Source organism: Sturnus vulgaris, chromosome 8 (assembly GCF_052056855.1).
Source record: "Sturnus vulgaris isolate bStuVul1 chromosome 8, bStuVul1.hap1, whole genome shotgun sequence".
NCBI lineage: Eukaryota > Metazoa > Chordata > Aves > Passeriformes > Sturnidae > Sturnus > Sturnus vulgaris.
Window position 1 is genome coordinate 37,247,227 of NC_142250.1, and position 25,148 is coordinate 37,272,374.

At 41.3% G+C, this 25,148-nt stretch overlaps 1 protein-coding gene across 1 annotated transcript; it reads left to right on the forward strand.

The window, feature by feature from the left end:
* The first annotated feature begins 880 nt into the window (after nucleotides 1-880).
* Nucleotides 881-17,947, forward strand: GLRX3 (glutaredoxin 3). The gene is made up of 11 exons (XM_088169470.1): nucleotides 881-1,069; nucleotides 4,122-4,230; nucleotides 6,528-6,602; nucleotides 8,048-8,249; nucleotides 12,447-12,619; nucleotides 13,702-13,763; nucleotides 13,905-13,962; nucleotides 14,694-14,746; nucleotides 15,654-15,693; nucleotides 16,737-16,829; nucleotides 17,720-17,947. The coding sequence occupies exons 1-11, from the start codon at nucleotides 930-932 to the stop codon at nucleotides 17,768-17,770; spliced, it is 1,056 nt and encodes a 351-aa protein (XP_088025596.1). The 5' UTR covers nucleotides 881-929; the 3' UTR covers nucleotides 17,771-17,947.
* The last annotated feature ends 7,201 nt before the right edge of the window (nucleotides 17,948-25,148 follow it).

Genomic DNA, 25,148 nt, shown 5'->3' on the forward strand with positions numbered 1-25,148 from the left:
TAAAGGGGCTCCAGGAGAGCTGGAGAGGGACTGGGGACAAGGATGGAGGGACAGGACACAGGGAATGGCTTTAAGGTAAAAGTGGCTAGATTTGGGAATTAGGAATTGTTCCCTGGCAGGGTGGGGATGGAATTCCCAGATTTGCTGTGGCTGCCCCTGGATCCCTGGCAGTGTTATCCCATTTTTTTTGGTTTGTTTTCCCAGGTATGGAAGAACCCGATTAAACCTGGATTAAATCTCTTTTCTTGCCCACTGACCGAGATGGAGCAGCCCAGAACAGCGTTTTTTAGGGGAATTTTACAGATGGCAAATTTGGGAGGCTCGGGAGCACTCCAGGCCAGGCTGGGCGTGACCTGGAGCACCCCAGCTCATGGGATACTGGGATGGGATAATGGGATGGGATAATGGGATGGGATAATGGGATGGGATACAGGGATGGGATACAGGGATGGGATAATGGGATGGGATACTGGGATGGGATACAGGGATGGGATACAGGGATGGGATAATGGGATGGGATACTGGGATGGGATAATGGGATGGGATAATGGGATGGGATACTGGGATGGGATAATGGGATGGGATAATGGGATGGGATACTGGGATGGGATAATGAGATGGGATACTGGGATGGGGTAATGGGATAGGATGGGATGGGATAATGGGATACAGGGATGGGATAATGGAATGGGATCCCGTTGGAACGGGACGGGCTGGCACAAGGGACAAGGGAGGACACGTGACACAGGGAGAACACGTGAGCGTGGTGGATCACGTGACGCGGAAGGACACATGACAGCGATGTCACGCGCCACGGGGAGAACACGTGACACCGGTAGAACACGTGACGCGGAGAATCACATGACACAGCTAAAACACGTGACACCGGCGAATCACATGACACGGGAGGAAGCGCGTGAGCCGGGCGGATGCACGTGACCCTCCTGGTGACACCACGTGACCCCCCCGGTGACACCACGTGCCCCTCCCTCGGCCGGGCCATGGCGGGCGCGGTGGCGGCCGCGGGCTCTGCCGAGCAGTTCCAGCAGCTGCTGCAGCGGCCGGACAGGTGAGGGGACACCGGGGGGAGGAGGGCAGGTCCCGTTCCTTTGTCCCTTAGTCCCTTACCGGGGGTCCCGTCCCCGCTGTGCCATCTCCGGGGCTCCATCCCGGTCACCCATCCCTGGTGCCATCCCGGTGTCCCCTCTTTGGGTGCCATCCCGGTGACCCATTCCCCGCTGCCATCCCGGTGTCCCCTCTTTGGGTGCCATCCCGGTGACCCATTCCCCGCTGCCATCCCGGTGTCCCCTCTTTGGGTGCCATCCCCGGCGCCTATCCCTCGGTGCCATCCCGGTGTCCCCTCTTTGGGTGCCATCCCGGGGTCCCATTCCCCGGTGCCATCCCGGTGTCCCCTGCCGGGTCCCCGCAGGGCACAGCTCGGGAGGGGCCGGTGCTGCCGCAGCGCTCGGTGAAAGCTGCGCGGGGAAGATAAAAAAACCCCAAAATGGAGACAAACCGAGCCCCAAACTGTGCAGAGGCTCGGCTTTAGCTCAGGTTTGGCTCGGTTTAGGCTCGGTTTAGGCTCGGTTTAGGCTCGGGGTTTGCCCGCCCCGCGTTCCCCTGGCTCAGCAGTCGCCGGTGCCACCCTGCAGCTGCTCCTGCCGCGGGGAATTTGGGGCCAAATTGGGCGAATTGACTCGAAAAATCCCATAAACCAGAGGTGCCCTGCGAGCTGGGATTGTCCTCCAGCCGCGGAAGGTGTCAGCAAAACCAGCAGGACATTGCAGTGGGGACAGCAGTGACACTTCAACAGGAACAGCAGTGGGAACGGGAACGGGAACAGCAGTGACATTTCCATGGGGACATCACTGGGAACAGCAGTGACATTTCCATGGGGACATCAGTGGGAACAGCAGTGACATTTCAGTGGGAACTGCAGCGTTTGGGTGTTTAGTGTCACACAAGTGACTCTGAATTATTCATCTCCTGCCCAGGGCTCTCATTAATCTGGTTTTGTGCTCTAATGATTAATGACAGGGCTCTGCTTTTCCTACAATCCCAGCCTGGTTTGGGACCTGAAAGCTCATCCAGGGACACCTTCACTGTCCCAGGGTGTTCCCAGCCCTGTCCTGGAACAATCCCAGTGTTTTTATTCCAATATTCCATGGCCATGTTCAGCTTTGGGAGGGAAGAGCTGCAGTAACCACCTCTGTAATCACGGATTTACAGGTGATTAAAAGTGTGCTGGAAGGAAATGCTGTTAAATGATGGCTCTGGGAAAAAGGAACAGGATTTCTTCCAAACTTGCTGCAGGACTTCCTCTTTCCCTCCTGGAATTGTGCTCCAGCTGGATTATTTTATAGGGACATTACAGAAGAAACTCGTGTGTTCAGATGAGAATGGCTTCAGGAACAAACACAATGTTTTAAGGTTATTTTTAAAAAGCCACCAGTAATTTTCTCATTGCCTTTGTCACAGAACATAATTCCATTTTCTCTCTAAAGGAATGGATTATTTTATCCATGTTCTTGGACCCAAGATGAGTTGAGAATTCTGGTAACTCTTCCTCAGCTTCCTTTGAAAACAACATTTATAATTCCACGTTAGTTTCAGAGGATTTCTTGTTTCAGGAAATTGACATTCCTTGCATCGAGTTATCAGTAAGTTTGTGTTGTAGCAGAAGTGTCAATCTTGATATTTAAAGAGAAAATTGGGGATTTGTCATAACCTGTATAATAGTGGAGCTTTTTTTTTTTAACCTTGGTTCAATGCAGGGAACACTTTGTTTAGAATTACTCAAGTGCTTCATTTTTCTAAGTCATTATTTTTATCTTTCTTAATGTTTTCAATTACTCTTACTTTTTTTTAAGGTGAAATTGAAGTGCTCAGAGAGCAGTTCAATTGCAAAATTTGAATTGTTCTGTGAATTAATTATATTAAAAAAAATCACAAAACCAAAACAATTCCAAAACCCATAGTGCAAATGAATTTAAAATAGGTTCTTCCTGAAGATAAAAATGAATATATTGCAGCTGGATGTTGGTAAGGAAGGACCAGGCTCTGGTGGGATGAGGATGAAATAATTCTGTGAAGATTTGTCCTGTGCTCCATCCCTGTGGCCAGGCTGTGGGCACAGACTTAAACTGAGGACTTGGAGGAAAAAAGAAAAGTTGTTCTGTTGTTTTTCTACCAGAATTTTCTAGAATGTCATTGAGAAATCCAGTTTGTGAAAACATCCAGGGTGTGTGATCAGGACCTGCTCCAGCTGTGCTGCCCATGCATGAACTTCCATTCTTTAGGAATAAAAGACATGAAGTGGCTGCTGTGGGATGGGTGACTTGATTTCTCTCTTTTATTAAGTAAATTAACATTAATACATTATCTCTTTAATTCCTTATTCCCATTCTCTGGTGGGTTTGACCTCTGCAAACATGGTGAACAGAATTGAAAATTCCAAAATCTTGGCACTGTTGGCATCCCAGATGTTGGTCCCCAGCGTGATGGGATTTCTACTCCCACCTTTAAATGCTGTGTAGAACCAATCCCAAACATCCCAGCAGGGCTGGAATGAGGAGTTGGAGCTAAAGAAAGCAGGAAAAGAACCTTGCAGTGTGGTGGGTGTGTGCTGCAGTGCTGGGCTCACGGTGTTCCTGGGCAAGGAAAAGTCCTGGTTCTACTGAAATTATTAATTTTTGTAATGTCGGGAAGGTGGTGGGGACGGGTTTTTATGGAGTGCCCATCCCTGGAGTGGCCAGGGAGATCCTGGAGGTGGCACTCGGGGCTCTGGGCTGGGGACAAGGTGGCCATGGGGCACCTGGCTGCGGTGCTGGAGGCTTTTCCCAGGCTGGGTGACTGCAGGATCCTGCTCCTGTGGGGCAGTTTTCCCAGGAGTGAGTCTGTGTGTCCCCAGGAGTGAGCTCTGTCTGTCTGTCCGTCTGTCCGTCCCCAGGAGTGAGCTCTGTCTGTCTGTGTGTCCCCAGCAGCTCTGTCTGTGTGTCCCCAGCAGTTCTGTATCTGTCTGTGTGTCCCCAGCAGCTCTGTCTGTGTGTCTGTCCCCAGCAGCACTGTCTGTGTGTCTGTCTGTCCCCAGCAGCGCTGTCTGTGTGTCTGTCTGTCCCCAGGTCCCTGGTGGTGGTCCATTTCTGGGCGCCGTGGGCTCCTCAGTGTGTGCAGATGAACGAGGTGATGGCAGCGCTGGCACGGGAGCACAGCCAGGTCACCTTTGTGCAGGTGAGCTCCTGGCACGGGGCCAGCCCTGGGGGAGGGCAATGGGCCCAAACAGGGGGAGGTTCCTCTTGGAGTGTCTCTGTGGGCTCACATTTCTGATGGCCCTCTCACAGCTGGAACCCCAGAGGTGCTGCTGTCAGGGACAGGCAATCCTGGAATGTTTTGGGTGGGAAAGGACCCTGAATCCATCCAGGGTTATCCCAGAGGTGCTGCTGTCAGGGACAGGCAATCCTGGAATGCTTTGGGTGGGAAAGGACCCTAAACCTATCCAGGGTTATCCCAGAGGTGTTCTGCCATTAGGGATGGGCTCAGACAGGGAATCCTGGAATGTTTTGGGTGGGAAAGGACCCTAAACCCATCCAGGGTTATCCCAGAGGTGCTGCTGATATCAAGGATGGGCTCAGGCAATCCTGGAATGCTCTGGGTAGGAAGGGACCCTAAACCCACCCAGTGCCACCCCTGCCATGGCAGGGACACCTCCCTCTGTGCCAGGGTGTTCAGCCCTGGTTACTGGTTAAGGGCTCTCAGGATTCCCAGTAATTCCCAATAAATGAGCCTTCAGGAAGGTGAATTCAGCCCCTGCAATGCTGTCCCTCTGCTTTGTGACACCCTCTGCACATCCCACTGAGATCCAGGGCAAGGAAAAAGGAATTCACTTCATCCATGTGCTGTTGGTTTTTAAACCAAATTTCTCTGGTTAATGAATTGTGGGATGATGAGGGCAGGGAGCAATGGAGCAGCCAGCTGTGTGTGAGTATTTTAATGGGATTTTTCCAGCCTTTAGGATGTGTGTGTGTGGTTTTCTTTTTTCCATGATTCCTCTCAGTTGATATTTGTAAAACAGGACAGAATTATTTTAATGGTATTTTATGACTTAGAGCTTCAAAAGACTAATTTTCAGCATATTGCAAATTCAAGAGGCTTAATTTTATCTAGAGTTTAGTAGCTTTACTCAGCCCAACAAAGTCTGGAATCTCTCAGTTGCCTTTTTATCATTCCTGTATTATTTACTTATGACCTTTATTATTCTGCTGTAATTTATTTTTTAATAAGGAGGTTCCAAAGTCATTCAGGGCTGTAAAACCAAGATAGTGGCACATCCTTCCCTTTACTTCTCTCCTCCTAGTAATTTTAATATTCTTGGTGTTCTTGCTTAGAGAAAATAAGCTGATGAAAATTCTTGGGTGAATTTTACTGCTATATTTTAGAGGGAAGAGAGGAATAGGTTTGATTTTGGCAGTTCTTGGTGGGATTTTTGCATTCCAGAATATGCAGCCTGCCTTTGACTTGGCAAGCACCTGTTACCCCCCTGAGATGTTTGGTTGAAATGAGTGTGTTCACATCCCAAAACACTCACAAAACACATTTTGGGAAGCTGTGCCTGTAAGAGCAAATACAAAATGAAATCTGTTCTGTGTTATGTGGAACATAAATATCCAAGCAGGAAATTTTGCTGGGAAAGAAAATGAATATTAGAGGTATAAATCATCATGTGCCTCTGGAAAAAGAATCAATAATTGGAATTATCTATTCTCTTTCAATTATATTTGAGTTGAATGGAAGCTTTCATTTTCTAGCTGTGGTTTCTCAGTTGATTCTGCTGCAATGGTGATTTGCAGGGGGAGGAGGCTGGGGCTCAGTTTTGATGCTCCTGCTTTGCCTCTCTAATTAGTGGGTTCATTAAGAACCCGAGTAGCTGGAGCAGCTCCAAATCTGAGCCAGTTAAGAGAAATTTTCCTGGCAAATCCCTCCATGAGGAAAGTGGGAGCAGTGAGTAAGCCCAGGCTGGGCACTCAGCAGCCCTGCAGGAGTTAAAAATCAAATTGAGCACCGTGGCTTGCAGGAACCCCTCACAGTCTGCAGGAGGCTGCAGATGTCAGGGGTGATGTAGAGCCCCCCAAAGGGACACAAAAACACCTCTGTGATGGGGACATAACTGGGGGCAGTGATTGATGGGTTCCAATATAGCAGGAGCTGCACAGGATTGAAAATTTCCCAGGTCAGGAGTGCACCCGAGATTTTATTGGCAGCCTCCGGGCGTCTTCTGGAATGTGCAACAAAATAAAAACCTCTGAACCTGCTTTGACACCGTGGAGGTTCAGTGGGTGCCAGGCAGCCCAGAGAGTCTCATTTAAATGTAAATATCTCACAAACTTCAGCAGCAGATCCTGTTTAAATGTATAAAATGCCAGGGAGAGCATTCCAGGATTGACACTCACAGTGAAACTTTAAAGAAGATTATGAAAAATAATCCGGGGTTTTTTTTTTTTTTTTTTTCTCTCTTTTGGTTTTGTTTTTAGCTGGAAGCTGAGGCTGTGCCTGAAGTGTCTGAAAAATATGGAATTAGTTCTGTTCCAACATTCTTGTTCTTTAAGGTAAGAGGAAATGGGTTTAAGAGGAAATGAGTTTAAGAGAAAATGGATTTAAAAGAAAATAGAATCCATGTGGACTCTTAATACTTACACTTTTGTATTACTCTAGCTGAACCTTAGGAGCTTTCTCAGTGAAACATCTCTGTAACTGATTGAAGTCTATCCACTGGAACCTAAAAATGGAGATAGAAATGGTTTTTGCACTTTATATGGAATATTTCAGGGCTTCCTTAAGTGCTTTGGGATTCATATATAGTTTTTATTTTACTTGTTGTACTTGGGTCAAAAAACTTAGAGCAACGTTTCTTTGTGTTGTAGCTGGGAAAATAAAAACAAGTAAATATGGTAATAATAGGAATAACAATTCTGTTTGGGTGCTGTTTGCCTGTGATGATAAAACTGACAATATTTTCTTTAATAAGTCATTCTAGAGGCAAACTTGTTGCTGTTCCTGGTGCCTTGGAGTGGCTCCCTAGAAGAGAGGCTGGACAAGGTTAAGAGAATAAATTGGGGATTTATTTAAGGCCTTCAGTACATCCACCTTGGGCAGTCAGAAGCCTCAGAGGCTGCACCCAAGGTGGACAAATCAGGAATTTTTCAGACAATTGAAACTTTGGTCCATTTACATATCAGGGTTAATGCTCCAATTACAGCTCCAGGTAATGAAGCCATTTACCCCCAGTTCACTCCCCCATAATTCACTTTTATTTGTACTTTTCAGGGCCTGAGGCTGTAGAGTTTCCTTGAGTTTCAGGCTTAGAGGAACGATTTTGTCTGACCAAAATGTGAGGATTAGGTTAACTACATTTCACTTCACTTCAGAGTTATGCACTAATGCAGTACAGGAGAAAAAGAGAAAAGCTGAAATCCCTAAGGCTTCATTAACACCACCAGAAAGGCACGAGGATGCAGCCCCTCCTTGCAAAGCTGGGCTTAGCTGGCTGGGTTTGCTGTGGTTTTTGGTCCATGCTGGATTGAGGGTTGGTTTTTTTTTTTGTTCATGCTGGATTGAAGGCTGTGTTTTTAGGTCCATTGTGTTATTTACTACATGCTGCACTGAAGGCTGTATTTTTTTGTCCATGGTGTTTTTTGGTCCATGCTGGATTGAGTGCTGTGTTATTTACCCCCTGTGCACTGGGGCTGTATTTTTACCCCCTGGGCACTCAGGGCTGTATTTTTGCCCCTTGCTTCACTCAGGGCTGTATTTTTTGGTCCATGCTGCACTGAGGGCTGTGTTTGTTGGTCTGTTGTGGTTTTGATCTGTACTGGATTGAAGGCTGTGTTTTTACCCCCTGTACACTGGGGGCTGTGTTTTTACCCCCCTGTGCACTGGGGGCTGTGTTATTTAATTTACCCCCCGTGCACTCAGAGCTGTATTTTCACCCCCTGTGCACTCAGAGCTGTGTTTTCACCCCCCGTGCACTGGGGGCTGTGTCGTGTCCCTGCAGAACTCCCAGAAGGTGGACAGGCTGGATGGAGCTCACGCCCCCGAGCTGACACAGAAGGTGCAGCGGCACGCAGCTGGAGCCGGCCCCGTGCCCAGCCCTGCCAGCTGTGCCCAGGAACAGCTGCATGCCCGCCTCAAGAAGCTCATCAACTCTGCCCCCTGCATGCTCTTCATGAAGGGCTCTCCCAAGGAGCCTCGCTGTGGTGAGCACATCACGGAATTTCTCTCTCTTTTTTTTTTTTTTTTTTTTTTTTTTTTTTTTTTTTTTTTTTTTTTTTTGGCAGCTTTTCCCCAGTTCTTTCTGTTTCGGGGGGGATGTGTCCCCAAAGTGCTGTGCTCAGCCAAAGGGCTCCTGGAGGTGTTGGTGTGGAAGTGATGGCACGGACAGCACAGGGTTAAAAATGGTCCTAAAAATCTTGGGAATTGTATTCAGTACATTCAGGGGGTGGAAAGGAAAGTCTGGGAAGGCTGGGAAAGGGAACTGGGCCCTGGGAACCAATATTGAGCTTGGTTTGTTTCTTCATCATGTGGAGCCACACCTTCACAATCATCATATGATCATCAAATGATCATCAAATGATCGTCAAATAATCATCATGTGATCATCAAGTAATCATCATGTGATCATCAAATGATCATCAAATAATCATCAAATAATCATCATGTGATCATCAAATAATCATCATATGATCATCAAATGATCATCATGTGATCATCAAATGATCATCATGTAATCATCATATGATCATCAAATAATCATCAAATGATCATCATGTGATCATCAAATAATCATCATATGATCATCAAATGATCATCAAATAATCATCATGTGATCATCAAATAATCATCATATGATCATCAAGTGATCATCAAGTGATCATCAAATGATCATCATGTAATCATCAAATGATCATCATGTAATCATCAAGTGATCATCAAATGATCATCAAATAATCATCAAGTGATCTTCAAATGATCATCAAATAATCATCAAGTAATCATCAAATGATCATCATGTAATCATCAAGTGATCATCAAGTAATCATCAAATGATCATCATGTAATCATCAAGTGATCATCAAATGATCATCAAATAATCATCAAGTGATCTTCAAATGATCATCAAATAATCATCAAGTAATCATCAAATGATCATCATGTAATCATCAAGTGATCATCAAGTAATCATCAAATGATCATCATGTAATCATCAAGTGATCATCAAATAATCATCAAGTGATCTTCAAATGATCATCAAATAATCATCAAGTAATCATCAAATGATCACCATGTAATCATCAAGTGATCATCATGTAATCATCAAATGATCATCATGTAATCATCAAATGATCATCATGTAATCATCAAGTGATCATCATGTAATCATCAAGTGATCATCATGTAATCATCAAATGATCATCATGTAATCATCAAGTGATCATCAAGTAATCATCAAATGATCATCATGTAATCATCATATGATCATCAAGTAATCATCAAATGATCATCATGTAATCATCAAGTGATCATCAAGTAATCATCAAATGATCATCATGTAATCATCAAGTGATCATCAAGTAATCATCAAATGATCATCATGTAATCATCAAGTGATCATCATGTAATCATCAAGTGATCATCAAGTAATCATCAAATGATCATCATGTAATCATCAAGTGATCATCAAGTAATCATCAAATGATCATCATGTAATCATCAAGTGATCATCAAGTAATCATCAAATGATCATCATGTAATCATCAAGTGATCATCATGTAATCATCAAATGATCATCATGTAATCATCAAGTGATCATCAAGTAATCATCAAATGATCATCAAGTAATCATCAAATGATCATCATGTAATCATCAAATGATCATCATGTAATCATCAAGTAATCATCAAATGATCATCAAATAATCATCATATGATCATCAAATAATCATCAAATGATCATCATGTAATCATCATATGATCATCATACAATCATCATGTAATCAATGATCTGATTGTTCAATGTAACCATTATTTGGGAATTGGATATAATTATTGTTTAATCATAATAGGAATCATGAGAAACGATGGAATCCTAACAAGGATCATGGAAAGGATATTTGGGGGGTGTAATAAAAATTACAAGAGTTCATGGTTGGATAAGATCAATGTATGCAATAGAAGAATATGGGTTTAATAATTAATATATAGTTATATGTATGTTAAAAACCCCATGTTTTTATATATATGTATATAAACATGCATGAGTATATATGTAAACATTTATGTATATATATATATAAACATGTCCATATATATAAAAACCATGTTTTTTCTACATATATATATATAAAAAAACATGTATATATATATATATAAACATGTCTATATATATAAAAAAAAACATTTTTAAAATACACCTATATATATAAAATCATCTGTATATATATATATATAAATATATATATAACATCTTTTTATATATATATATAAAACCATGTTCAGATTTGGGTCTGCACCCCTGATTGCCAGAGCTCTTCAATAAAATCACCTGCCTATAATTCATAGAAACATTTTCATAGAAATCTTTCTGTCATGATGTGTTTCAACAGCAACACCTTGATGTTGGAAAAAAAGAAGGATTTGACAGGAAAATCTCACAGATGTGTGTGTGTGTATAACAGATTTTTGACTGTGGAATCTGAAGAAGGAATAGAAATAAAATTAAGTTTTAATATAGAAAATAATTGTTGAGGCAGTTTTACTGGATAACTGAGAAAATAAAGAGCAAGTGAGTTGGAAGGGGATTTTATGACTCAGAGCAAAGGATAAATCCACCTCTAACAAAAGATATTTTTACCAAGCAAAAAAGGTTTTTACAGACAAACAAAAATGCCAAGTTGCAGATAGAAAGAAAGATCTTAAAATTTTCCACTGCAAGAAAACTAAAAAAAACAACTTGTAGCTTAAACTGTGACACACTGACTTTTTGTGATTCAAGAATAATTCCATGAATATGGAAATGTTAGTATTTCTGATTAGTCTGTAGGTCATAATAAAATTATTAATTGGCTGCCATACATTAAGATGCTCTGTAATAAAAATTAAATAATTCACTGTAAGCAGAACTAGAGAGGCTCCAGACAAACCCACACTGGGCTCTGAGAGGGTTCCTATGGAAATGTGTCAGCAAGGAAAATAAAACATGGTGGGAAGGTAAAAGAGAGGTGAGAAAAGAACATTAAACACTCAGGAAAACATTGAAAATTGAAGAAATAAAAAAATATTTGCCTTCTAGGTGAGGCAGGGAAGGATGCTCCTAAAGTGAAGTAGAAAATTTAAGTAGAAAATATTTGTAAAAGTCAAGTTTTTAAGCTGAATCAGTGAGAACAGTAATAAATTAACAAAAATAAATCAATAATAAATACCTAAACAGAAACCATATGAAATAATTACCACGTATTAAACATTTCTGGCCCTTTTATGTTGTTTGAATAGGTTTTATATGTTTTATTTGTGAATGTTTCCTTTGTCCATATGTTTTATTTGTTTGTATGTTTTTATCTGTTTGCATGTTGGTATGTTTTAATATGCTTATATATTTATAAATTTTGTTTATATATTTATATGTTTTATTAGTTTATATATTTATACGTGTTATTAGTTTATATATTAATATGCTTGATTAGTTTCTATGCTTTATTTCTTGATATATCTCTATGTTTTATTTGTTTATATATTTCTATGCTCTATAAGTTTCTATATTTTATTTGTTTATATATTTCCATGCTCTATTAGTTTCTATGTTTAATTTGTTTCTATATTTCCATGCTCTATAAGTTTTTATGTTTAATTTATTTATATATTTCTATGCTTTATAAGTTACTATGCTTTATTTCTTTATATATTTCTATGCTTTATAAGTTTCTATATTTTATTTGTTTATATATTTCTGTGCTCTATTAGTTTCTATGCTTTATTTCTTTATATATTCCTGTGTTATTTGTTTCTATATTTCTATGCTCTATTAGTTTCTATATCTTATTTGTTTCTATATTTTTATGCTCTATAAGTTTCTATGTTTTATTTGTTTCTATATTTCCGTGCTCTCTTAGTTTCTATGTTTATTTATATATTTCTATGCTCTATAAGTTTCTATGTTTAATTCATTTATATATTTCTATGCTTTATAAGTTTCTATGTTTAATTCATTTATATATTTCTATGCTTTATAAGTTTCTATATTTAATTCATTTATATATTTCCATGCTTTATCAGTTCCTACATTTCTACACTTTATTAACCCATATACCCGCAGCTGACCATTGATAAAAAAAAAATCCATTTAGGACCTCATCAGGTGAGCACAACTCAGCTGAAATTCCATTTAATTTGCCTTTTCAGGCTTCAGCAAGCAGATGGTGGAGATCCTGAGCAGGCACGGCGTGGCTTTCAGCAGCTTTGACGTTTTTTGTGACGAGGGAGTTCGCCAGGGGCTCAAGGAGTTCTCCAGCTGGCCCACGTACCCTCAGCTCTACGTGTCTGGGGAGCTCATCGGGGGCCTGGACATCGTCAAGGTGCCCAGAGCCGCCGCTGCCCTGCCACGCTTTTTATGGGCTTTTCATGTGCTTTTCATGTGCTTTTCATGTGCTTTTTATGTGCCTTTTCTTGTGCTTTTAATGTGCCTTTTCTTGTGCTTTTTCTGCCTTTTCATGTGCTTTTTCCGCCTCTTTTCATGTGCTTTTTCCGCCTCTTTTCATGTGCCTTTTCCACCTTTATTTGTGCCTTTTCCACCTTTATTTGTGCCTTTTCCGCCTCTTTTTTGTGCTTTTTTCCGCCTTTTAATGTGCTTCTCCTGCCTCTTTTCATGTGCCTTTTCCACTTTTTTTGTGCTTTTTCCACCTTTTTTGTGCCTTTTCCACCTTTATTTGTGCCTTTTCCGCCTCTTTTTTATGCTTTTTTCCGCCTTTTAATGTGCTTTTTCTTCCTCTTTTCATGTGCCTTTTCCACTTTTTTTTGTGCTTTTTCCACCTTTTTTTTGTGCCTTTTCCACCTTTTTTTGTGCTTTTTTCACCTTTTTTGTGTCTTTTCCGCCTTTTTTGGTGCATTTTCCACCTCTTTTCATGTGCTTTTTCCGCCTCTTTTTGTGCCTTTTCCACCTTTTTTTATGCTTTTTCCGCCTTCTTTAGTGCATTTTCCACCTTTTTTTGTGCCCTTTCCACCTTTTTTTGGTGCCTTTTCCACCTTTTCATGTACCTTTTTCCACCTTTTTTGTACCTTTTCCGCCTCATTTTTTGCCTTTTTTCTGCCTCTTTTTTGTGCTTTTTCCATCTCTTATTTGTGCTTTTCCCCCCTCATTTTTTTCTTTCCCCCCTCATTTTTTTGCCTTTTCCCCTTCATTTTTTTGATTTTTCTGCCTCTTTCTTGTGCCTTTTCCACCTCTTATTTGTGCTTTTCCCACCTCATTTTTGTCCCTTTTTTCCGCCTCTTTTTGTCCCTTTTCCACCGTTTTTTTGTCCTTTTTCCACCTCTTACTTGTGCTTTTCCCCCTCATTTTTCCCTTTCCCCCCTCATTTTTCCCCCCTCATTTTTCCCCCCTCATTTTTCCCCCTTTTCCCCCCTCATTTTTCCCCCTAATTTTTTCCTTTTTTTCCCCCAGGAGCTCGAGGCCTCAGGAGAGCTGGACACGATCTGCCCAAAGGCACAAAAGCTGGAGGACAGGTGGGGGAAAATTGTCACTAATTTTTAATATTAATTAATATATTTTTAATTAATTTTTACTTATCTGCAATTCCTGCAGATTCCTCACTTCTCATTTTTGAGCTGATAACCAAAATATTTTTAATTTTTTTTTTTTTTTAGGCTGAAATCTTTGATAAACAAAGCTCCTGTGATGCTCTTTATGAAGGGAAACAAACAGGTAACGTGGGAAATACAGAAAATAATTGAATTTTTAATTTCTTCTTCCTTAATTCCAGTCAGTGCTGCTGGAAAAGTTCTTCACCTTTTTAGTTGGTGTTTTTATAAAACATAAAAACAGAATAAAACCATTTTTTTATTATTGTTGATTATTATTTAAATAGTATCTATTTCAATGAATATTATCTAAATATTCAATATTTTTATGAATACAATTTAAACATTAATTATTTCTATGAATATTATCTATAAATAGTCAATGTTTTAATGAAAATTATCTAAATATTAGGTGATTCTATGGATATTATCTAATTATTTGAGATTTCCATTAATATAGATAATAGAGATCTCTAATGCCTGTCAATTAATTAATTAATTGAAATTGCTATTTCCTGTGCTTATGTGAAGAGTTGGCAGTGGGCATTAATTATTAATTCATTATAATTAAATTATTTATTATTTGCCATTGTTCCTAGTTAAATTATAATGAAATTAATGACAATAAATACAACAAGTTGCCATTCTTATTTATTCTAGTTGATTATCATGTGGAATCAAAATAAAACAGATTTTTTTTTCCATAAATCCAGAAAAAAATCAGGAGAGAAAAGGATGGAAAAAGGAATTAAAGGCCAGCAAAAAAAAAAAAAAAAAAAAAAAGGGAATTACTGTGGCTGGAATTCCATGGATTAAAAAAATAAATATATTTAATATCTTTATTTTATATTTTAGATGGCAAAATGTGGTTTCAGCAAGCAAATCATAGAAATCATGAATAACACTGGGTAAGTAATGGGGTAAGTTTGGGGTTAAAATTTGAATTTTATATTGAATTTATTGGATATTTATAAAAAATCCAGCAGGAAATAAGAGTGGAATTAATCCCCTAAATGTAAATTTTTATTTTTGAAAGAGGATTTCAAGCAATTGAAAGGTTTAGGGAGAATTTTAATGGGGTTTTTTGAGATTATTTGAGGGAATTTTTTGGGGGGGAATTTTTGAAGGTTCTTTCAAGATTTGTAATGGGGTTTTTTATTCAGAATTTTGGGGAATTTTGGAGGATTTTTGGTGAAAATTTTGAGTTTTTTTTAGTGAGAATTTTGAAGGTTTTTTGAAGAATTTTGAGGGTTTTTTATTTCAAGATTTTGCAGTGTCTGAGATTTTTGAGGGATTTGGGGAATTTTTAAGGCTTTTAAGAAATTTTGAGATTTTTGGGGGGAAATTTTGGGTCTTTTTGAAAATTTTTTAGTGCTTTTGGTGAGATTTTTTTGAGGGTTTTTGGAAGGATTTCGAGGTTTTTTTCGAGATTTTTGGGGGTTGTGAAAATTTGGAGGAGTGTTGAGAATATTTAGGGTTTTTAAAAAAATCTTGAGGTTTTAGAACTTTGAGGGATTTTTTTGGAGAAATTTGAGGATTTTTTTTTAAAACTGATTTTTTTTTTTTGAGAACATAATTTTTAAAAAAACTTTGATGATTTAGCAATTTTTTTTGGAGAATTTTTGAGGTATAGCTGAGATTTTCATGGTGTTTCTTTGCAATTTTTGTGGGGTTTTGTTGTTTTTTTGAGCATTTCTTCCAACCTCCAATATGAATAAATAGAAATAACCCTTCATTTATATGAAATATAGAAATATATAAAATATGTAATTATAATTTATAGCAATAATTAATTTTTTTTTCTCTTTTTCCCAGCGTGGATTACGAAACTTTTGACATCCTGGAGGATGAGGAGGTAAAAAAACTTTTCCCTGCTGTGGATTCATTTCCTGCTGCAATTCCCAAAAAATTCCCAAAGAATTCCCGAGAAGAATTCCTGAAGAATTCCCAAAGAATTCCCAAGAAAAATTCCCTAAAGAATTTCCAAAGAATTTCTGAATAATTCCCAAGAATAATTCCCCAAGAATTCTTGAATAATTCCTGAATAATTCCCAAAGAATTCCCCAAGAATAATTCCTGAATAATTCCCAAGAATAATTCCTGAATAATTCCCCAATAATTCCCAAAGAATTCCCCAATAGTTCCCGAAGAATTTCCAAATAATTCCCAAATAACTCCCCAAGAATTCCCCAGTAATTCCCCAATAATTCTTGAATAATTCCCCAGAATAATTCCTGAATAATTCTTCAAGAATTTCCCAAGAATTTCCCAGGAATAATTCCCCAAGAATTCCCAAAGAATTCCTCAATAATTCTTGAATAATTCCCCAAGAATAATTCCCCAAGAATAATTCCCCAGTAATTCCCACATAATTCTCAGATAATTCCTGAATAATTCCCCAATAATTCCCGAAGAATTTCCAAATAATTTCCGAATAACTCCCCAAGAATTCCCCAGTAATTCCCCAAGAATTCTTGAATAATTCCCCAAGAATTCCCCAGAATAATTCTTGAATAATTCTTGAATAATTCTTGAATAATTCTTGAATAATTCTTGAATAATTCTTGAATAATTCTTGAATAATTCTTGAATAATTCTTGAATAATTCTTGAATAATTCTTGAATAATTAATTTCCCAAGAATTTCCCAAGAATTTCCCAAGAATTTCCCAAGAATTTCCCAAGAATTTCCCAAGAATTTCCCAAGAATTTCCCAAGAATTCTTGCATAATTCCCCAGTAATTCCCCAATAATTCCCCAATAATTCCCCAATAATTCCCCAATAATTCCCCAATAATTCCCCAATAATTCCCCAATAATTCCCCAATAATTCCCCAATAATTCCCCAATAATTCCCAGTAATCCCAGTAATCCCAGTGACCCCATTTTGCCGTTCCAGGTGCGCCAGGGGCTGAAATCCTTTTCCAACTGGCCCACGTTCCCCCAGCTCTATGTCAAGGGGGAGCTGGTGGGGGGCCTGGACATTGTCAAGGTAGGGATGGAATGAATTCCAGGAAAATCTCAATTTCTGGGAATTTTCCTGCCTCTCTCCCCTCCATCCTCTGCATTCCCAGGGAAAAGGAGCTGGAAATCTCCAATCCATGAGTGGGAAAAGCTCCTTTTTCCCTTTTTTTTTTTTTGCATTTTTCTCATCCTGAATTTTGCTCCTGATTTTGTTTTGTTTTGTTATTTGGGTTTTTTTTCTATTTCGTTCCCAAAAACCATTCCTGGGATAAAGGAAATTTGTTGTGTTTTTTAATGATTGCATTTGATTCCCTTGCATTTGGTTTCCTTGCATTTTATTTTTTTTTAATGATTTGATTTTCTTACATTTTATTTCCTTGCATTTTATTTTTTTTTATCATTTGATTTCCTTTCATTTGATTTCCTTTAATCATTTGATTTCCTTGCATTTGATTTTTTTTTTAATCATTTGATTCCCTTGCATTTGATTTTTTTTTTTAATGATTTTATTTTCATTTATTTTATTTTCTTGTTGGATTTTATGGGTGGGAGCAACAAACTCCATCCATGGGTGGTGTTTTATCCTTGGGGAAAATTTGCTGGAATGTCCTGGAATATTCTGGAATGTTCTGGAATGTCCTGGAATATTCTGGAAGGTCCTGGAATATTCTGGAATATTCTGAAATGTCCTGGAATTCCACCTGGGGGCAGACCCAGGATCCAAGCTGAGCTTTCAGGCTGGGATTTCCCACTGAAATATTTTGATTATTTTTTTTCCCTAAATATTAATATTTATTTACTAAATAAAGAATTGAATTATTTGATTAAATCTCTAGTGAGGCACCAATGCATTCCCTGCTGGAATCCCCTTGGATAATCCCAAAAAAATCCATAATTTCTGCATTTTGTGTCTTTCAGGAGCTGAAGGAAAATGGGGAATTGCTGCCTGTGCTGAAAGGGGAGAATTAATGGGAAAGAGAAATCCCTGGAATAAATTCCCAGTTCAAAATTCACCTGGAGAAACAATTTCAGCCCTGGGGAGCATCAGGAGGGAAAGGAGGCGGGAAATAAATCAAAATATTCTGTGTATGAAAAGAGTTTGAGTGCAGAAAACAAAAAGGTCAATTAAAATTCACTGCTCCAGCATTTGGGGTGTTGGGATTTCTTTATTTCATGATTCCATTATTCCATGATTTTATTATTTCATTAGTTCATGATTTTATGATTCCATTATTCCATTATTTCATGATTTTATGATTCCATTATTTAATTATTCCACTATCCCATTATTTAATTATTCCATTATTTAATTAGTTCATCGTTCTATGATTCCATTATTCCATTATTTAATTATTCCATTATTCCCATATTTAATTTTTCCATTATTCCATTATCCCATTATTTAATTATTCCATTATTTCATTAGTTCATGATTTTATGATTCCATGATTCCATTATTCCATTATCCCATTATCCCATTATTCCTTGATTTCATGATTCCATTATTTCATGATTTCATGATTCCATTATTTCATGATTCCATTATTTAATTATTCCATTATCCCATTATTTAATTATTCCATGATTCCCATTATTCCATTATCCCATTATTTAATTATTCCATTATTTCATTAGTTCATGATTTTATGATTCCATTATTCCATTATTTAATTATTCTATTACTTCATTATTCCATGATTATTCCATGATTATTCCATGATGATTCCATGATTTAATGATTTCATTATTCCATGATTTCATGATTTTATGATCTCATTATTCCATGATCTCATTATTCCATATTTTCCATCCCAGAATTCCTGAAGGTGAAACTGGATCTGGGTTGGTTTTTTTTTGGGGCTCAGCTCATTAGGGGAATATTAATGGAGCATCCAGCACCTTCTGCTGCCCCCATTAATTGTTTCCAGATTTAATGAGCAAGAAAATCACTTGGGGATCACGGCTTTAGGGAATTCCTCCTGAGCTGCTCGTTAAGTGGGAGCACTAATTACTAATTAGGGGTGCTCAGACATGATCCTGGGGTTTTTAGGGGAATGTTTAAGGGGTTTTAGAGCACTAATTACTAATTAGGGGTGCTCAGTCCTAAACTTGGGGGTTTAGGGAATGTTTAATTGGTTTATTGAGCACTAATTATTAATTAGGGGTGCTCAGTCATGAACCTGGGGGGTTTGGGGGAATGTTTAATTGGTTTTTGAGCAGTAATTGCTAATTTGGGGTGCTGAGTCCTGAACCTGGGGTTTTTGGGGGATGTTTAAGGGGTTTTGGAAGTGTTGGTGAACCCTCAGGGATCCTCAGTGCTGGGGATGGAATTTGGAATTTCTGTGCCTGAGTCTGGCTCAATTCCAGGTCACAAAATCCTTGGAGAAATCTCTGCTGGTCAGGAGGGACCAGGATTGACTTTTCCAGAGGTGCCTGCAAGACCTTCAGGAGCAGCTTGGGAAGTTTTGGGAGCAAATTTGGGGCTTTTTTTTCCTTAAATTCTAAATATAATCCAAGCCTTAGAACCTAAACTAAACCTGGTGTTAAATTAATCCCAACCTGATAATCCAGTTCCTAAAATTTAAACCAAACCTGATTTTAAGTTTATCCCAACCTGGAAAAGTTTGGCTGCAGGGAAACAATTCCTTCCCTGTGTTAGAGGATTCCTAGGGATGGATATTTAATTTTCTGGGATTAGTTTTAGTAATTGCTATCAAATACATGTTATAAGTTTAAACCTGATTTTAATTGCTTTAAAAGAAAATACTTGTCGTGAAAACAAGCCTTAATTAATCCTCTTAAGTGAATTGCAAATGCATTCAGGTAGCTGTCAGGAGGAAAAAAAATAATTTATTACAGCAAAACGTAGCATCCCTGTGGTGAAATAAGGAGTAAGAAGCTTTAATTAAATACTAACTACCAAATGCTATTTAGTTTTCCTTCAGAATTCGGTGCAGTGGAATTTATTTGGGGTTTATGGAGTCCTGTTAATGGATTTATAGGCAACAGAGCAGCAGGGGATAGCAGTTGATTCCTGAAAATTTGTATTTTTTTATTTATTCCAGTATTGGATATTGGGAAGGAAGGAAAATTTTGTGGGTGCCCAGAGAAGCTGTGGCTGCAGTTCCATCCTCGTTTCTATTTCCCTCCTTATTTTGAAATATTTCCCTTGCTTGTCCTAATTTCATCTGGATTATTTTTTTCCCTGCACTTTGATATTGGGATATTAGAGAGAAAAAAAAAACAAAAAAACCCCAAACTATTCCTGAGGATGATGAAGAGAGGAACAGTCAATGATTAAACTCTGTGCTAATAAATACATGAAATAATTTCACTTAACAGGTAATTGTCACCTCCTCGGTGCTGGGATGAGAAATTCCCTCAAACCCCCATGGAATATTCCAGGTTTTTAAGGGTACTGGAACCTGGCTGGGATCAGGGATGCAAAACCTGGGATTTAAATTAAAAATTCACCTGGCAGCAAGTGAGCATTGATTGAGGGATTGTGCTGGGCCGAGGAGAAATTGGGGTTAGATAATAATTGTAATTAGGGGGTGTTTAATGGGGAAATTTGGGTTAGGTGATGATTTTAATTGGGTATTTCATGGGGAGTAATTGGGATTTCATTTCATGGGGCTGAGATAAAAAGGGGGGAAACAGGGACTTGTTTTTCCTTTGAGTTTTCATTCCAGGGAAGAGGTTTGGGTGAGATTTGGGGGATTTGAAGGACGGTCAGGGGACATGGGGTTAAAGGAGCTTTTTTGGGGTTTAAAGAAGCTTTTTTGGGGGTTAGAGGAGCTTCTTTTTGGGTTAAAGGAGTTTTTTTGGGATTAAAAGAGCTTTTTTTTTAAAGGAGCTTTTTTGGGTCAAAGTAGCTTTGTTTTGGGTTAGAGTTTTTTTGGGGGTTAAAGGAGTTTTTTTTGGTTAAAGAAGTATTTTTTTGTGACTCCCCTCGTCCCCGGGGCTGTCCCAGGGTTGGTGTCACTCCGGGCATGTCCCTGTCCCCTCCCGAGCCGGGAAAACTGCTGGAATTGAGCTAAAAAAAAAAAATCAGGAAAGGGGAGACAGAGATGTCAGCACAGGGAAGCCTCAACCCCACTGCCAGCCCAGGGTTCCTAAATCCCTGCGCCATCCCAGAATTCCAGCTCTGCCATCACCAGTGGGCTGGGAGGGGTCCCTGTGAGCCAGAGCCCAGGGAATTCCCAGCGGGAGAACGGGAACGGAGCCGGGAATTCCCATAGAGAAAACGGGAACGGGAGCCGGGAATTCCCCGGCGGGAGAACGGGAACGGAGCCGGGAATTCCCATAGAGAAAACGGGAACGGAGCCGGGAATTCCCATAGAGAAAACGGGAACGGAGCCGGGAATTCCCCGGCGGGAGAACGGGAACGGAGCCGGGAATTCACTTCCAGGATTCTCTACAGGGAATTCCCAGCGGGAGAACCGGAATGGAGCTGGGAATTCCTATACAGAGAAAGGGAATGGAGCTGGGAATTCCCAGCGGGAGAACGGGAATGGAGCTGGGATTCACTTCCAGGATTCTCTACAGGGATTCCCAGCGGGAGGACGGGAATGGAGCTTTGTTCACATCCAGGATTCTCGCCGGGTGGCGAGCCCGGGATTTGAGGGAAAAACTCAACCCCGGGGATTTTCCTGCCGGCGGCAGTACCGGGAATGGCCACGGGGCGGCGCTGCACACCGCGGAGCGCGGGATAACGGGGCTGGGAATGCTGCCCCGGGATAACGGGATGGAGGGATAATGGGATAGCGGGGCTGGGAATGCTGTCCCGGGATAACGGGATGGAGGGATAATGGGGCTGGGAATGATGTCCCGGGATAATGGGGTTGAGGGATAATGGGATAGCGGGGCTGGGAATGCTGTCCCGGGATAACGGGATTGAGGGATAATGGGATAACGGGGCTGGGAATGCTGTCCCGGGATAATGGGGCTGGGAACGCTGTCCCGGGATAACGGGATTGAGGGATAATGGGATAGCGGGGCTGGGAATGCTGTCCCGGGATAATGAGATTGAGGGGTAACGAGATAGAGAATTCTGCCCCAGGATTGTGGGATGATGGGATAGAGCGATAATGGGGCTGGGAATGCTGTCCCGGGATAATAGGATAGCGGGGCCGGGAATCCTGTCCCGGGATAACAGCCGCTGCTCAGTCTGAGTGTTCCCAGGGAGCAGCTCTGAACCCCCGGGGGTGTCACGGGTGCCTCTGAAGGAAAGGGCAGGAGTTGAGGCTTTCGTGGCCCTGGCAAGGTTTGGGTTAAACTGGGAATGCTCCCACTGGGCAGACTGGAGCTGTCAGGACGATTCAAACTCTCGGGGATTTCGGGCTCCTGTGGGGTCCCAGCCTGGCTGCCCAGCTCTGCCCCCCGAGCTCTGCACAGGTTCCTCTTGGATTTGGCTCCAGGGTTGGATACAGGGCAGACTTTGGGGGAATTACGGAATTCATGGGTCTGTGTGAGCCATCAGAGAATCCCAGACTGGTTTGGGTTGGGAGGGATCCGAAATCCCACCCAGAGCCACCCCAGCCATGGCAGGGACACCTCCCACTGTCCCAATGTCCAACCTGGCCTTGGGCACTGCCAGGGATCCAGGGGCAGCCACAGCAAATCTGGGAATTCCATCCCCACCCTGCCAGGGAACAATTCCTGCCCAAAATCCCATCCAGCGCTGTCCTCTGGCAATGGGAAACAATTCCCTGTGTCCTGTCCCTCCCTTTTCCAAAGCCAGGATGGAAGATCTGCTCTTCACCTGCTTTGGAGCTGCATTGCAAAGCACGGCAGGAAACTCTTCTTTATTTTTTTTATTTTTAATTTTTTTTTTCCCTGGGCAGCTAAACCCCCCTAGTAATTGTTATCAAGTGGCTTTCCCCTGCTTTTCCTCTTTTTTTTTTTTTTTTTTTTTTTTTTTTTTTTTTCCCCGGGAATATTCCTGTGTGACGCTAGATGGAGCTTTGTGTGCGCGGGAGGAGTTTGGGGAGTCGGGAGCTCGTGTAAATGCTGTCGCTGTAAATCGCGTCAGTGCCATCACCGCTGATGTTCAGCGGGAAAAACACGCCGGGAAAGGATTTCTTACACCTGCAGAGGGCAAAAAAAAAATCACCCGGAGTTTCCCTTCTACGTCTGAACTGAAGAGGTTGCATTGTACACATCGTTTTTAAAGCGGATTTTTAAGGCTCCCTGCCCGCAGCACGAGGTGAGCTGGAAGGTCCTTTCCAACTCAGAGCAGGGTGGAATTCCGTGGCTTTGGAGGATGTGGAAGGGAAGAGTTGTGCCCGTGGTTTTGGCAGGGATGTGCAGAATTCCCTGTGCCCCCAAATCCCGGCCGTTTGTCGCCGCTTTCCTCGGGAAAATCGAAGCGTGCCGATTATTTGATAAGGTGGCTTTGGTGGCAGTGCTGGGGTGGGAAGCACCTCCCAGCGTTCCCCTTGCAGCAGCAGAGCGGTGTCACCATTCTGAGCACATCCCCAGGCTCTGAGAGCACCCAAAAAAAGCAGATTATGGGATGGCAGTATCAGTTCTGGGATGAGCCGTGGCATCTCCATTATTCTCTGCCAACTTTACACCCCGTGGAAACAACCTGGACGCTTTGCTGGCACCCAGAGTGATGGGAGGATAATGAGAAAATGCAATTAGCCAACAAATTTGAGGCAGAAGATCTCGGTTTTTACTGAGGATGAGCGCTGAGAGGGCAGTTCTGGTAGGAAGCTCTGAGAGAGGAGCAGGGGGCTCACGGAGGGGAATCCTCTGCCCCAAGGGGCTGCCAAGGTTTTCAAACTGCAGAAATGGCTCTGCCCCATCCCTGCCAGTGTCCACGGCCAGGCTGGAGGGTTTGGAACAACCTGGGATAATGGAAAGTGGGACAGGGGTGGATTTGATAGAATCACTTCGTTCTGGTCTCTTCAGAGGGAGAACAGGAAATGAATTCAGTCCTTCACACTCCAGCGTGGCAGGACAGATTTCTTAAAATGCTGAAGTTTAGGATTCATTGTTTAGAAGAAGAAAAAAACTGACATTTTCATATTGAATCTTTTTCTTGCCCTCCTGTGCTTTGCCTGTGAGCAGTTCAAAGGTGTCACAGTGGAAGGGATGGAGCAGGAGAGGCTGCAGTGGAATGAAATTGTCTCTTTTTAGTGAGAAACGATCTCTGCCTGCAGCCCCTGCTCCCAAACAGCCCCAAGCTTTTGCCTGATGGATTCCACTGAAACGAGCTGGAAGCAGCAGGATGCTGCACACGGTAACACTTTGTCCTCTGAATCGCTCGGGGTGCCAGGAGGGTGTTAAACTGTGGGAAATGGAAAAGGTAGAAAACTCTCAGAAAGCTGCGTGCAAGCAAATCTCAGGATGGGGAAATGCAAGGGAGTTAAAGATGCAAGGTCAAGAAATAATAATGCTGTGTGCTATGTAGAGACAGGCCTTAGAAAATCCGAGAATTCACAGAATTTGGGGTTGGAAGAGACCTCCAAAATCATCGAGTCCAACCCAGCCCCAACCCCTCAAGTGGCCCAGGGCACCCAGTGCCACATCCAGGATTTTATAAACACATCCAGGGATGGTGACTGCACCCCTCCCCAGGCACAGAATTCCAATTCTTTATTCTTCTTTCTGTGAAAAAATTCTTCTTAATTCCCAGCCTGTCCCTCCCTTGCAATGGGCTGGAGCTCACAGAGAGAGCAGCGCTGAGCCAGCAGGGAGGGAGCTCCTGCTCCTCCAGGCACCTCCTTTTGGCATTTCTGGGATCTTTTCCCGTGGGCTGTGTATCCCTGGAGTGTCCCAGCAATTCCTGGAGGATTCTGAGTGCTCTGGGGACAAGGTGGGGATGGGCACAGCCTGCCCTGGATGATCCTGGAGTTGTTTTCCACCCGGAATGATGCTGGGATTTCAGGATTCTGTGGCAGCCTGGTACCTGAGCAGACCTCATTAACTTCAGATCAAACACAACACAATTTCATGCCCCGAAATGGTAATTTTCAAAACATGTTTTGTGTTAAAAGGGGTCTTTTTTCTCCTCACTTCACTTTCATCCAGAATTCATTTCCAGTCTCCCTGAGAACCAACTCCTGTGTTTCAGGAAATGTTTCCGAATTCCTGAGCTGAAAAACCATTTGAAAACCTCATTTGAATTTTTAAACAGCTTTGCCTGCCCCAAATGGTTTTTGCCAAATGAAAGAGCTGCACCTGAAAAGTTTCTCCCAGCTCCGGGGAAGAACTGGATCTGCATGTGGAAGCAGCTGGAATGCTGAGGGAAAACAGGGAAAGAGAAACAGCACAATGGGAGGGGAGGATGTGGTTTCCTATCAGTGAAACCTCCACCTTCATTTTTAAAGCATAAATA